General features: G+C 38.3%; 4 protein-coding genes across 6 annotated transcripts; 2 read left to right on the plus strand and 2 right to left on the minus strand.

The window, feature by feature from the left end:
* The first annotated feature begins 297 nt into the window (after positions 1 to 297).
* Positions 298 to 1,665, plus strand: LOC113278802 (epidermis-specific secreted glycoprotein EP1-like). Its single transcript, XM_026527547.1, has one exon. It carries the CDS (start codon positions 298 to 300, stop codon positions 1,663 to 1,665), a length of 1,368 nt encoding a protein of 455 aa, XP_026383332.1.
* A 369-nt stretch (positions 1,666 to 2,034) lies between these two features.
* On the minus strand, positions 2,035 to 3,455 carry LOC113277293. Its single transcript, XM_026526421.1, has 3 exons — positions 3,301 to 3,455; positions 3,105 to 3,197; positions 2,035 to 3,021 (listed from the first exon to the last, which is right to left on the minus strand). Exons 1-3 carry the CDS (start codon positions 3,349 to 3,351, stop codon positions 2,104 to 2,106), a joined length of 1,062 nt encoding a protein of 353 aa, XP_026382206.1. The 5' UTR covers positions 3,352 to 3,455; the 3' UTR covers positions 2,035 to 2,103.
* A 2,767-nt stretch (positions 3,456 to 6,222) lies between these two features.
* Positions 6,223 to 7,489, plus strand: LOC113281070 (glucuronoxylan 4-O-methyltransferase 1-like). Its single transcript, XM_026529716.1, has one exon. It carries the CDS (start codon positions 6,300 to 6,302, stop codon positions 7,296 to 7,298), a length of 999 nt encoding a protein of 332 aa, XP_026385501.1. The 5' UTR covers positions 6,223 to 6,299; the 3' UTR covers positions 7,299 to 7,489.
* On the minus strand, positions 6,807 to 12,800 carry LOC113281069 (TITAN-like protein). 3 transcript variants are annotated; one of them, XR_003325894.1, is made up of 8 exons: positions 12,506 to 12,800; positions 12,280 to 12,406; positions 10,106 to 10,445; positions 9,879 to 9,955; positions 9,292 to 9,337; positions 8,633 to 9,060; positions 8,168 to 8,274; positions 6,807 to 6,945 (listed from the first exon to the last, which is right to left on the minus strand). XR_003325894.1 is itself a non-coding variant. In XM_026529715.1 (7 exons), exons 1-7 carry the CDS (start codon positions 12,784 to 12,786, stop codon positions 8,233 to 8,235), a joined length of 1,338 nt encoding a protein of 445 aa, XP_026385500.1. In that variant the 5' UTR covers positions 12,787 to 12,800; the 3' UTR covers positions 7,931 to 8,232. The 3 variants fall into 3 exon arrangements, 2 of the variants coding, with proteins under 2 accessions (XP_026385500.1, XP_026385499.1); XM_026529715.1 differs by lacking the exon at positions 6,807 to 6,945 and having other exon boundaries at positions 7,931 to 8,274; positions 12,280 to 12,403; XM_026529714.1 differs by lacking the exon at positions 6,807 to 6,945 and having other exon boundaries at positions 7,931 to 8,274.
* Positions 12,801 to 14,516: the final 1,716 nt, after the last annotated feature.

A 14,516-nucleotide genomic window follows, 5' to 3' on the forward strand; every position in this document is an offset into this window, starting at 1 on the left:
TCGTTCTTTAATCAGTTTTATTAGCAAGATCCACTGTAAGTGGGGATGCATGTTCATTTCCTCACTGATTGCTTAGTTAGATTCACACAAGATTACGTTTTTCACCTTACCGACGAAGTGGAATTTCTGACGAAGCATAATATCAAGACTAGATAGTAACGTGAATTTGCCTTCCTTCCATGCAAGTGTCAGATTAAAAATAGCCAAGTGAGGGGTTTAATTTATTCAGTTTCCGGTTTATAAATAAGACCACATATCCCGTTGCAATATAGATAGATCCATCCAGTTTCTCTAAAGATGATCAAATCTTATTCTTCTTCATTTTTTCAATCTCTTACTGTCTTCCTGATTGTTTGTTGTTCTTCACTAGTTGCAGAAGTAAGTGCAGATGTTCCAGCATCAAAAAGATTCAGTTACGACTTGCAACCCAATTCGTTCCGTCCAGGTTCTGAAACTGAATACCGTGTGAGTTTCCGTGATTTACCAATCCAAAGCTATCCATTTTCTCTTTGTTTTTATGAAGCCAACCCTGAGAGTACTGGTGTCGACGAATCCGTACCTGTTACTAACTCCTACATACTTGCTATAGGTATGGGTCATGCTCACCCTGACGGGATTACGCGTTGGGTTTGGGCAGCTAACCTTAATCGTCCCGTTGGCAATAAAGCTAAACTTATTTTCAGTCGCAGCGGGAATCTGGCGTTAATCGATGGAAATGGTCGAATCGGTTGGCAAACTAGGACGAGCAACAAAGGTGTTGTTGATATTAGACTGCTCCCGAATGGCAACTTGGTGCTTCTTGATAGAAATGGCGGATTTGTCTGGCAGAGTTTTCATTATCCTACTAATACTCTCTTGGTAGGACAAGGTCTTGGTCCTGGAAGTTCCACTACTAACAAGATAGTAAACGGGAGGTACAGTTTGGTTCTGCAGGATGCAAAACTTAGTTTGTTCATCGCTCCGGAACCGAAATCATCGAAACCTACCAACATTTATAACATAACACAAATGTCTGTGTTAGGGAGTAATATTACCTTCGACACTTCCAAGCACTTCTACGGACCCGGACCCGGAGGATTCTATATCCAACTAAGCATTGTTGTTAGTTCTAATTCTTTCTATCCATTGGCGAGTCCGAAATACAACAGTACCTTGTCTATGCTTCGGATAGGTTCAAATGGTAATCTATTTATCTACACTTACTTTGAATTACCATCTAATGGATATAAGGCATGGGAGAAAACTTATGCCACCTTTTCTGGAGAGGGACGCGATAATGAATGTATCCTACCTTCAAAATGTGGGTCATTCGGTCTCTGCGAAGATGGCCAGTGTGTTGCTTGCCCGACACCGAAAGGACAACTGGGTTGGGACAAGAATTGCAAACTGCCAAGCATACCTTCTTGCAATGCTAGTGCGGCCAATGTGGGATATTACGAAGTCCCATATGTAGCAGATTATCGGCTACTTGATGATTCTGACGGAGAAGGATCACTGAGGGTCGACGAGTGTATGAAGAAGTGTAGCAGTGACTGCAAGTGTGTCGGTTTCTTCCACAGATTATTGGCTACTCGTTTTCAGTGCTTGCTTGCTACCCAAATCAATACGTTGGCCAAGGGTGATGTTCGGGCCTCTGCAGATGTTTACATTAAGTATACAAAGTAGAAGATCTTAATGACATATCTCAAATTATTCTATTTTTAATTTCATGTGTTTCCTCTGCTTATTTATAGTTTGAACTGAAGGGTGTAAAAGAATAAGCAAGTCGGAATTAAAATAAAACAACTAATTGTTGGTAATTTCTGGGTCTTGGGGCAGAGTTCAGGTCACTAGATTTATAGGGTGTTTGGATGTACGTTTAAAAGTTGTTTTTTTGATTTCTGGAATTCGAAAAGTCAGAAATCAGTTCGGTAATGATCTTTTAGAATAATTTCTAGAAATAAAAGTCAGTCTTTTGTGAAATAAAATAGCTTTGTTTCTAACTTTTATTTCTGACGTCTGCTTTTAGAGAAGTAGATTGTATATGCGAACAAATAAAATTCAAAGTAAAACTTAATATATATTGTAAAATTTTATACAAACTGACTCATGATCCAAATTTATTCACTCACAAATCTGACTTGAAATTGTGGCATCAAAAGATTTCCTCCTCACTAACAAGCATGTAACCTTGGAAGGTTGAGCATGAGTATTATCTAATGTACACAGCACGAAATCCGGACGGTGCAACGCAAGATTCAGACGGTCCTCGCCCACGACCAGCCCCGTTGCATCAAGGAGCACATGCCATGAATTCCGATGAGCCTCGGACACCCAATGCAGCGAATAAGTGGTTCCATTAACTTTGGCCGGATAAGAAAATAGTCCCTTTGGTGTATATTTACATTTTTTCCTGAAATACTGACTAAGTTGTGAACCTTTAACTCTCAAATCCATCCAACTCTCTGGAGCTGAAATCACTTTTGATTCCTTATAACCGGCAAATGCTTTTATGCAATCGATATCTTCGCCGATTGTCGTCATGTAAATGTTCCCTCTAAAAAAAGGATAAGCTTCTCCCACTAACATCATAGCCTCCTTGTAACTTGGAATGAAGAGAACAAGATATTCATCCTCAGTTAATCCACAGTGTTTTAAAACCTTGTTCCGTGCTTGAATTTCAGGTACCGAAATGAACGTGCCGGGGAAGGAAGATTTCGTTGTGAGCATTTCGAGCAATCTTGAAGGCGCTAATTCGATCTTCTCGAGGTCAGGGAGATTGCTTCCGAAACTAGGAGAAGAATCTCTAAGGCCGCGAGGCGACTTTTCGCTAACAATACTGCTCAAATCAGTATTATCATTATTATTATCTCCTTCTTCGACTAGCCCGTTGTAGTACTGAGGATATTTCGTGAAGACGTATTGTTTCACGTATAGCATTTCGTTGGGTGTGATTGGACCTGACCATCTTATGAGATCTTCACCATGAAGTTGTGATATTGCTTCTGCTACTAAGTGAGCTGGGATCAGTTCATGCGCTTTCTGTTCAACAATCAAATTCCAAATTACAAAACTTAACCAACGACTTAAATGACAAACTTATATATGTATCCATTACTTCTTACCTTGACAACCATGCTATTAGGCCTTCCGTTTTGGATTGGCGACCGGGGTATTGACGCAAATAATGATTCTTCCAGTGCAATTCCCATAGGAGCCTATTTGACAATTTCAATGTCAGAAGTTTTAAAACTATCAGAATACTAAAAAAAAAGTATCCAACTTTTCTTATACTTCGCAAACATAAATATGCATATATACCTTGGATCCGGGATGCAAAATAATCTGGTCTTCGACGTTTCTCCCCATCATTCGAACGCGCGGTTGGGTGTCAGTGAAGCTGCTAGCAAAAATGAGGTTGCAAAAGAGACGGATTAGCTTTGCGGGTGTGGAAAAAATAGAGGAGAAGGTTGTTGTTTTTGTAGTGGCTGAACTACTTGAGAATTAGAAGTGATTTAAAGGAAATTTAAAACGATGACTGAACTTTGACAATGACAGCACCAATATTCAGCAAAATATACATACAGTATATTGTTTTTTTTTTGTTCCCTTTATCTAAAGATACCGAAAGCAGGAATGAAATCAAAATGTACCCCGGTCGACAACATTCCTCTTGGAAAGAACAAAAACTTGAACTTTGTTCGAGTCAAATCGAATCCAAGTCCAACTGACTTGGTTTGATCGAGTACGGGTCATGCAAACCTAGAATTTCCAAGAAGTTAGTTTAGTCCCAGTTTGATGAATTCAAACATTTGAATTTGCCAACAAATCGCTCACTGGAAAAGTTGTGAAACAGAAAAATTGGTGGATTTTAGACACTATTTTTAGATGTATTACCTGCCTAAAGTTGAGAATTGTTTAGGTCCTTACAGATATGAGCTGGGTTAACTCATGACTCTAGACTGTCATGAGACCAAGTCACCATGTTCAACGACTAGAAGGCATTTCCAGATGTTACCGTGATGATTTTAGTTTAAACGCCTCGGTTTTAACCATTGACTTGGCCTGGCCTTAGAGCTCTCTATGTCCACTTTAGTGAGAATACTACTAATTGAGAAAATGATGGTTTTAAAAATTGAAGATGCTCTCAAGGTTGATAATTTAAAATTTTGAATTGGATTGTGGCACCATTTTGGAGACGTCACAAAGAAAACAAACAAACGAAAAGCGGTGGGAAAGGAAAAGCATCTTTTGAGGCTGAAAAGGACTAATCTTGCACCAACTGCTGATTAAAGCATTAATCACAATTTGTAACTTCCAAATGACAAGGAAACAAACAACAGTATGGCCACGTCTGTGATCAGCGAGACAAAACACGATCATATGTGGAGAAAAATTTACTAGCGTACTGTTCCGAGTATTTTTGATCTAGTAGCATCATAAAAACCATTCCTACGTAAAATGGTTGAAAAGCAAGTAAATACCATTATAATAGAGCAGTGAATATATTAAGACTTAACACGCAATAATTCGAATTAGCCACCGTTAAAAATCCAGCAGATCATATAAAAATAAATAAAAGAAAACACGGAAACAAGCTGTTGGGATTAGAGAAGGATAGAAATCTCTATCATGTTAGAAATATCAAGCTGTTTGGTGTTGCCTTTACTCTACCCTCTATTTTCTTTCTTCAATTAATCTATTCATTTCAATCTTTCCAACATAAGAAACAAGACTAGTTAATTTGTTTGTCCGATATAACCAATGTCTGTCTGTGATTGTAAAAGAGATAATTTAGTAGGTTTAATTAGTCATTATTTACAATTACAGAGAAAGAGAAAGATGAAGCTACTATGAAGGAGCCAACCAACACCAAAATATGCCTCTAATCAGGATTCCCATAAACCGTGTTGCAAAATAGACAAGTACCCACAGGAAATACTTATGCCAGCGACAACGTTAGAATACTTGACGCAAAACTTTATAAACAAATCGCAAAAGAAAATAATGGAGTCAAACAATTCATAGAGATACATGGAATAGGCTCCGAATATGCTGATTACCAACTCGACGGATTTTTTATACACAGAATGACGTACATACAAAAAGAGATAATTTGGAGTTATTTTCCAATCAAGCGGTCATTGTCTGATGATTTTTATTGGTTCATTGACTTGGGGAAATACCCCATTTCTTTCAACAATTCTGTGTATCCGAGTTTTCTTTTAGTAGAAAAATAAGACTGTAACTCAAGATGAAAAGCATAAAATCCGACTTTTCTTTCAGTGGAAAAAATGAGACTGTAATTACTCTACATCAAAGCCAAAAACTTAAACAGCAAAGCAGTAGGTGTAATGTATCTAATGTGTCTGTTTTATAAAGTGAAGCAGGGATCACAGCATAAAAAATCGAGTTACTGATCAAATCAAATTATAAGTAAACAGTGGCATTGTGGAGTAGTTAGAAGGTTAAAAGAGGAATTGGGTCCCTTATGTCTGGTAAAGTAATGGCAAGGCTGAAGTACGATGACGAAACTGCACCTTGGTGAGTCAAGGTTTCTATGGTTAGATAAGTGTAATGTCTCAAGTCTCAACTAATCCATCATCTTTCGTTTTCATTCTTCTTCTATAAACTTACTTCCATCATAAACGTTGATATGTCACTACCACTACCTTTTTGTGATAAGGTCAGCATAAATCATATTTCAAGATGTTAAGAATGATAGAGATGTTTAAAGACGAGTCAGACGACCTCTCCTCTGCTATTGATTACCCTAAATTTTTTCACAATTTCACGAAATAGATGGCGTCTATATGATGCAACTACCACATCTGAACACTAGTATGTCACAGAACAGTTAATGGTTCAGAAAAGTTAGGGATAAAGCAAAGTTCAGGTTCTGAGGTTGACTAAGTGAAAAGAATGAAAAACAAGAAAACAGTGAAGAGGAAATACACAGTACTAACGGACACCGTGAGATCGTGGTGGCTCTCCAACTGCATCACTATTTGACATTCGTACTCTGTCACCAAATGAAGAGAAAAAAAAGTTACTGCACTTTCTGTAAAGGGAAGTCTAGCTCTCATTGGAACTGCGAAAAAACTAAGCCAACAACCTAAAAGTGATCCTACAACTAACATGTATGATTCTATAGTACAACTCAACAATAATGACATACTTGAAACAAAAGCAATAGGTTTCCTTCAATTCTACTCAACCAAAAAACTATCATAAAACAATTTTACAATGATGAGAATACCCCAACTCTGTGGTAGTGAATCAGTGATAGTGGTGGTACAAAATAAAAATAAATAAAGAGAATGTCCTCAAAAGCAACTCTGGATCATCCTCTTATATCTTCTCCAACCCATTCCCTTCCTCAAGACTCATCAGAATCACAAGTATTGCTTGAGATTCCAGACAGTTATCACAAAGATCGCAACCAAAACCATAAAGACAGCAAGAATGAAAAAGAAAGCGGGAGAGGAAAGAAGAGAATGAAAATTACCACAAAGAAACTCCTCATTATCCTCTTCTTCATCCTATCAACCATCTCACTTCTAAGACTCCTCAGAATCACAACCACAGGAACCAGTCAACCTCCTACTTTATCTCAGTCTCCGCTAGAGAAAAACACCCGATTTCATGCATCAAACACACACAGAACATATTCGCCTTCCAGTTTAGATGCAGATCTCACTGTAAAGGAATTCCAACTCCTCACAAATATCATCTCGCAAAGAGTCCCCTGCAACCTCCTCATATTCGGTATAAGACCTCAAACCCTTCAACTCTCATCGCTGAACAGTGGAGGCACCACTATCTTCCTTGAAGATGACCCTGAAAAGCTGCTAGCAATCCGTAGAACAAAAGAAGGCATGCAGATGTACAAAATTGAACATCAGGCAGCCGCCAAAGAGGCATACAACCTGCTCCGACATGCAAGGACGCACCCTGATTGTGCACCTGAAGCACAGCCACTTCAATCATCAAAATGCCGACTAGCACTGACACAGCTACCAAAGGAGATATACGAACTCAAATGGGACGTAGTGGTGGTTGATGGACCAAGCGGTGATAAACCAGAGGCACCTGGGAGGATGGCTGCAATCTATACCACCAGTATGATTGCTAGGTTTGGGAACAATACAGATGTCTTGGTTCATGATGTCGATAGAACAGTTGAGAAATGGTTTTCTTGGGAGTTTCTTTGTCATGAAAACTTGATTTCTTCCAAAGGGAAACTTTGGCATTTTAGGATTTTGGAGAGTTCAACTTCTACTAGTTTTTGTTCTAATGCGACAGTTCGAATCATGTGATATCGTTCTTTTGCCTACTAGTTCTTTATCAACCAAAGGTAGACGTAAACTGGTCTATGTCAACAAATACACTTGGCTAGTGAGATACAAGAGATGAAAAATATTATACATTCATGTACCAGACTATCAGTGCATGTATTTAAATCCAAAAGCCTAAAGAGTCAAAGATCTATTGAACAATATCAGTACAAGCTACCAGCAGTGAACAATAAACACAGTATAAGATGAATCAGTTATACAAAGCTTGATATCCTTGTACATAAGTCAAGTTGGAACCACATAATACGTATTAAGATTAAAAACATGTAAGATAAAATCAAACTAATACAGAGTAATAACTGCTTAGGCAAATACAACCGAGTGCAGGAAGCTAGTTTTTATGGTTAGCCTGAGGAGAGTTATGATATGTTTACTGCCCTCACTTTCTAAATGGAGAGTCAAGTTTGTAGATATATATCATAAAGACAAAGAACCATCATGCATTTCTCTTAATTTATTGGCTGGATCAATATGTATTTCAACAGAAAACAGTTTTGACAAATTTGTAAGAACTAAAGAATGATGATAGACATTCCAAAAACCAAAGTCCATTCACACCAAACACATTAGTATGTACAACTACTCGGTTATGATTAATGAAATTGATTTCATATCACAGTCTCAACTATATAAGATAGAATCTCCGGGCCTTGCTGTTTACATGGAGACCGAACAGTTTTAGGTTTCACAATATCCTAATGAGGACCATCATTCTTCTTCCCTAAAGTAATTTACTAATTTAGATATCTGTGGGCCAAAATAATATGGTACATACCCAAAATGAGACTGTCACGTGTAACTTTTTACCAGAAAATGACTAAGGTACATACCCAAAATGCACAATCTTTATAGGCATGAAGATCCAGGAATGGCCATAACTACCCCATAATGACAATTAAGTCTCAACTGCATCTTTATCTTCTGCAATATCCTTCCGCTGCATTACGAGAAAGAAAATATGAAAAATAAGTATGGAATTTCATATATCATAAACATCAAATACGGCATAAATAACAATCACGATTCAGGAACTTGATTTATTAAGAATGATGGTTACTGCTAATATATTTCCCACATAACCTACCATGAGATTCTTAACCACGCAGAAGAAAAAAAACAGTCGGAACCAAGCACCACCGTATAAAAGAGACGAACTTAAACCAAGATAAACAGAAAACCACTCCAAAAGAAAAGGAAAAATACACGACGAACAAAACTGTATACATCTGAAAACTGCCACAATCATCATAAACGCATAATATAAACCAGAACATAGTTTGAAATGCGCAATTTACCATTCGTTTGCTAACGTAAGGTTGTATCACGATTGGGACATCAGGTCCGCTGTCAACCTCAGGCAATTTTTGTTTCTCCATCTGAAACTCTTTCCGTGATTCATTTCGGCTTCCTGATTGCCAAACTCTACCAAAATTTGGAAGCCAGTCAGCATCAAAGTTATTGACTATTTCTCCTCTCTTCTCCATCTCCAGCTCAAGCTTTCTCCTCTCTGCCCAAGCAGCACCCACCCTTTTTGGGTTTAATTTCTGAGATTTCACCGACTTACGCGAGGAAGGAGCAAGGCCATTCTCACTCACTCCTGCAGTAATATGATGGAGCTGAATTTCTTCCACTGTGTCAAACCAGGGTGGAGGAGCTCCCGCATGAACATTGTCTTTAGACACTTGAGGAAGCAATGGAAGACTTTGAGTGGAATTCTGCGATGCTGAAAATGGTACAAAGGAACACAATATGAAGTATGGTTCAAAGTTCATGTCAATGCAAGTGAAAATAGATAACAAAACACTAGACACTTCGTTGCATGTGTCAAATGATAGTTTGCATAACATTTACGCACAAATTGCCTTATTTCACGACGCATCTTGTGTTCGTGAGACATTAAATCCTACAAGAGACAATGAAAAAACAAATGGAATAAAAATTTGTGAATCCATACCCTGTTTACTGCTCCCACCATTACACAGTCTTCCAACTTGATACACCTAGCATGAATAATTACCTTCTATTAAAATTTTCAGGCAAACTTAAGTCTAAATATAGTAGATGATAGAAACACGCTTGATAAAAATCAGCAAGTGAATTTTATATGGTAGTACAGAACAAAGGAAATGAACGACAGGGAATAACAGAAACATGACCCATACAAAGGCCGCACCAATAAACTAATAGAGAAAATTATAGCAGCATTCTAAAAGAAAGATCCAGATGAATGTGTCTCACATCATTACTTCACTCTTATACCGCACAATCATTAAGGAGCTTGAGCTTCCATGTCTGCCAGGCAGAAATATATGATCATTATACTTGATCGATTAGAACTTAAGCACCTAAAGACCTCACCCCAGGCAAAGCTATAAATTATATAATAAATTAATAATATATAATTGAAAAGTTAAACAACCTCCGTTTAATCTCTTGACATGTATATAGTGGGATTCAGATCATGTGATAACTTAACTAGATATGAACAAATAGAAGTAACGGTTTATAAAAGGAAGGCGCAATGAACAGGGGAAAGCTTACTGCTTTATTGCTGGGAGAGCAATCAACTGAGCTTGTGCCACTACTCGCAAGAAAACCATTTTGTTTATCAGCATAATCTGACGCACGGAAGAGCGAAAACAATATCAGCTACTACTATATAGAATTAGAATTCAAAAACAGAACTCAGAAGTAAACTTTATTCTGAAACTTGGGATCTTATCCTAAGAAAGCAAGAAAACGAATCATAGTTAGAATAGCATCCAAACCTTGTGGACACGTTATAGTCTCTCCCATGCCATGCATACCATGTGCATATGAATAACTGTGCCCCCCAGCAGCTGGCAAAAAAGTATCACATAGAAATGAGCCAACAGCTGCGATTCCATGGACTTCTCTAGGAAACTCCTGTTGCCTCTCATTCGTAAAACTTTGTAAAGGTACAAAACCATTTGAATTACTGGAATTAAAAGAGTAAATTTCTAAGTTATTTTTAGTGTCAGAGATAAGTTGATTGTGGATATCTTTTGAAGGTCCCAAGGAAGGCCTACAAGCTTCTCCATTCGCTAAAGGATCTGAATTCTCCAGCACACGGCATATTTTTTTCCACTGAAATTTAAAAACATAAGCAAAAGATGAATCTCTTGATAATGGCACGATATCAAATAGAATAATCACATACAATTATTCTGCATAATATGATTTCACTGCAGTCCCCAGCCTCTCTCCCATGATTCTAGGGTAAAACACTAGGCTGGAGCATGCTAGCCTCACATTACTGTGCGTGCTTAAAATCTCCAACCCTCCTGATTACCAGAAACGGGAAACCAGAAGAGTATAGGGTGCTTGTCAATGGTTTACACTCCCGTTACAGTTATTCTATAACTGGAACTGTCAGTCTGTGTCAGCATGAACACTTGTCTGTATTCTGTAGCTATGTTGTGAAAGGTGCCCTAGGCGCCTAGGCAATAAAGCGTCCTAGGCGCCAAGATGTGTAGAGTTTTTTTTGTTCCCCATGACGCCTCGCCTAGCGCCTAAGACAACATAGTTCTGTAGGTCAGTCTATGTGTGGTTGTGAGTGTCTGTTTCGAGTGTATATAAAATCCTTGTCATTTGTCCTGTATCTGGGAGATCATTCTCATTTCTTTGAGTAGAATAACTCTGTTATCTTGGTACCAGAGCAGCCAAAGCTTCTAAGGAAAGTATAATCTGGAGATTTGCTAAATAATTTTTCAAAAGGTGAAACGAAATTGAGACTTCTGACAGGTAACCTATTGATTGTATAGTTAGCAGTCATAAATGAGTCCACCCAGAAATTATCAGGAAGACCAGCTTTGATGAGGAAAGTTCTGCCAATGTCCAAAATGTGTCTATGCGTAGCTTCTGCAACACCATTTTGTTCAGAAGTATATGGACATGTATACTCATGTTTGATGCCATGAGTGGGCTGTAAAAGCAGCCAATTCTTTATTAATAAACTCACCAACACCGTAAGTTCTTATAGTGATGATTTTGAAACAATACTGATTCTCAATTTGAGTTTTGAAGTTGAAGATAACTGTTTTGATATCAGATTTAGCATGAACAGGAAAAATCCAACAGAAATTACAGAAATCATCCACTATATTGACATAGTACACATAACCACTATTAGACATAACAGGAGAAGGACCCCAAAGATCCATATGTGATAGTTCTAGTAGTTTAGATGTACAATGAGTAAAAACAGAAAAAGGCAATTTATGAGATCTACCTAATTGACAACACTCACAGAAAAGTGGTGTTTTTATTACAGAATTGTCAAGCAGATGACATACTTCTTTGAAGTATGACACAGCTCTAATCACTTTCTAACACACTACCGTAATGAACAATCTAAAATTTGCAATAAATGCCACATTGATACCCCCAGTGCAAGAGAGTTTGAAGTTCACTATAAACAATTGGCTGACGCAGGAGGCCCTCTTGTGATGACTAAAAGTTATTCATATGAGTCACAAAATAGTATCCCTAAAGCTATATATAAGTAATAACCCCAGATCACTGCATTATCAAACTCACATTGGCAGCCACAGTGGCGGAGATTACTAGTAAGTTCTGCACAATCATCTCAGATAACCCAACACCAAAATAAAAACAGAATCTATAACCAAAGTAATATTGTTGCCAATTACCAGGGTTCAGGGTTTGCGTTTGGAGTTAAAAGTTCACTATGAATAATTGGCTGACGCAGGAGGCCCTCTTGTGATGACTAAAAGTGATTCCTATGAGTCACAAAATAGTATCCCTAAAGCAATATATAAGTAACCCCAGATCACTTCATTATCAATTGAAATTGGGTAAACTCACAGTGACGGCAGTTACTAGTAAGTTCTGCACCTTCATCTCCGATAACCCAACACCAAAATGCAAATAAATTCTATAACCAAAGTAATAATTATACCTTAGAAAGATCAGACTCAGAAACCCTAAACGAGTCAACACGATCCATTCCTCCACCATTCTTCCACATGAAATCCTTCAAATTCTTCAAATGCTCCGGACTTGCTAAATGATTAATAGCATTACTACTACAAAATCACACACAGACAAAAAGATGAATCAAAACATTTAAAGATATTCAAATAAAATTAAGAAAATGGTCAAAACTAAGAGGTTGAAATTCTTACCAAGCGAATAAGCTATCGAGTTCATGAATATCGGAATCACAAAAGACGCACCATAATCGATTACGAGAAGCGTGTTCAAGACGGATAACAGTAGGGTTTTTGATGAAAAAACGAACATCGGAAAGTTTGTTATTAAATCGAGAAAGAAAAGAAGAGAGTGATTTTATATGGTTTGGTAAATACTTATGTTTTGGACCTAGATTATGATTCAGTTTGCATACTTTACAGTACTCAAATTCCATATTATGGTTTTGCTTCTGTTTCTTCTTCTTTTCTTCCATGATTATTAGGATTCGACAGACTAATTCAGGGTAAAAGAAAATCTCGCCCCTAGGAATATATACTAATAGTAATTTGGCGGGTTTCGAGCTCATTGTAGTTTGGGCTAGCTTTAACGGGCTTAGAGCGAGTCCGGTGGGACTTGGTGGATGGGCAAACTCCATTTTTAATGATGGAAAACCAGCTTCTCGGAGTAGATTGAACCGACCGTCATAGGTTTGGATGAAACCAACAGATCTTTTTTCGGTTTGCATACTTAACCAAACTCATGGATGAATGTCCACCAGTATAGAGCAACACTGAACCTGTTTTAAGATGCAGTAATTTTGCGGCGGAATTCTTTAGATTTGTTTTATATATATATATATATAATTATTTAGACTCAGCAATATTGAACTTGTTTCAAGTAACAGAACTTCCATGGATGAATTATTTGAACTTGTTCCGTAAATCAGTGCTCAGATCCTAAATATCCTAGCGGCATTTTATCTTAAACCTCATCATAATGTTGACGGCTCAACTGCCTCAAAACCCACCTGTGATAACAGGCTTCACTGCCTCAAAACATTATCATAGTGTTAACGGCTCAACTGCCTAAACACTTATCACCTGTGATGTCAGACTTCACTGCCTCAACACATCATCCTAGTGTTGAGACGCACTACCTCCTCAACACTCACCTGTGTTGTCAGGCCTCACTGCCTTAACACATCATCATAGTGTTGACATTTTAACTTCCTCAACACTCACCTGTGTTGTCAGGCTTCACTACCTCAATACGCTATCATAGTGTTCACAGATCAACTGCCTCAACACTCGTCACATATGTTGTCAGGCTTCATTGCCTCAACACATCATCCTAGTGTTGAGACGCACTACCTCCTCAATACTCACATGTGTTGTCAAGCTTCAGTGCCTCAACATTTCATCATAGTGTTGACGGCTCAACTACCTGAACCCTTCAACTTAGTGTTGACGTCTTAACTTCCTCAACACTCATCACTGTGTTGTCAGGCTTTAGAGCCTCAACACATCATCATAGTGTTGATGGCTCAAATGCCTCAACACTCACCTGTGTTGACAGGCTTCACTGCTTCAACACATTATCATAGTGTTAACGGTTCAACTTCCTCAACACTCATCATCTGTGTAGTCATACTTCACTGCCTCACCACATCATCCTAGTGTGGAGATGCACTACCTCCTCAAAACTCACCTGTGTTGTCAGGCTTCACTGCCTCAACACATCATCAAAGTGTTGACGGCTCAACTTCCTTAACATTCAACATTGTGTTGTCAGGTTTCGCTGCCTCAACACATCATCATAGTGTTGATGTCTCAACACTCATCACTGTGTTGTCAGGCTTCGCTGCCTCAACACATCATCATAGTGTTGACGGCCCAACTGCCTCAACACTCACCTGTGCTGTCAGGCTTCACTACCTCAACACATCATCATAGTGTTGAGACTCAGTACCTCCTCAACAGTCACCTGTGTTGTCAGGTTTCACTGCCTCAACACCTCATCATAGTGTTCATGACTCGACTGCCTGAACCCTTAATCTTAGTATTGATGGCTCAACTTCCTCAACACTCATCACTGTGTTGTCAGGCTTCACTGCCTCAACACATCATCATAGTGTTGACGACTCAACTTCCTCAACACTCACCTGTGTTGACAGGCTTCACTGACTCCACACATCATCATAGTGTTGGCGGCTTAACTGCTTTA

The sequence above is a fragment of the Papaver somniferum genome, chromosome 5 (genome assembly GCF_003573695.1).
Source record: "Papaver somniferum cultivar HN1 chromosome 5, ASM357369v1, whole genome shotgun sequence".
In the NCBI taxonomy this organism is placed as follows: domain Eukaryota; kingdom Viridiplantae; phylum Streptophyta; class Magnoliopsida; order Ranunculales; family Papaveraceae; genus Papaver; species Papaver somniferum.

What these genes read in the sequence shown, in the direction of transcription:
- LOC113278802 (XM_026527547.1), top strand. Translation starts at nt 298, where the DNA reads ATGATCAAATCTTATTCTTCTTCATTTTTTCAATCTCTTACTGTCTTC.
- LOC113277293 (XM_026526421.1), bottom strand. Translation starts at nt 3,351, where the DNA reads ATGATGGGGAGAAACGTCGAAGACCAGATTATTTTGCATCCCGGATCC. An exon ending in TTTTGCATCCCGGATCCAAG is followed by an intron (nt 3,198 to 3,300) that starts GTATATATGCAT and finishes ATTGTCAAATAG; the next exon opens with GCTCCTATGGGAATTGCACT. An exon ending in CTAATAGCATGGTTGTCAAG is followed by an intron (nt 3,022 to 3,104) that starts GTAAGAAGTAAT and finishes ATTGTTGAACAG; the next exon opens with AAAGCGCATGAACTGATCCC.
- LOC113281070 (XM_026529716.1), top strand. Translation starts at nt 6,300, where the DNA reads ATGTCCTCAAAAGCAACTCTGGATCATCCTCTTATATCTTCTCCAACC.
- LOC113281069 (XM_026529714.1), bottom strand. Translation starts at nt 12,786, where the DNA reads ATGGAAGAAAAGAAGAAGAAACAGAAGCAAAACCATAATATGGAATTT. An exon ending in GCTCTCCCAGCAATAAAGCA is followed by an intron (nt 9,338 to 9,878) that starts GTAAGCTTTCCC and finishes TATTCATGCTAG; the next exon opens with GTGTATCAAGTTGGAAGACT. An exon ending in CTTACGTTAGCAAACGAATG is followed by an intron (nt 8,275 to 8,632) that starts GTAAATTGCGCA and finishes CTCGTAATGCAG; the next exon opens with CGGAAGGATATTGCAGAAGA.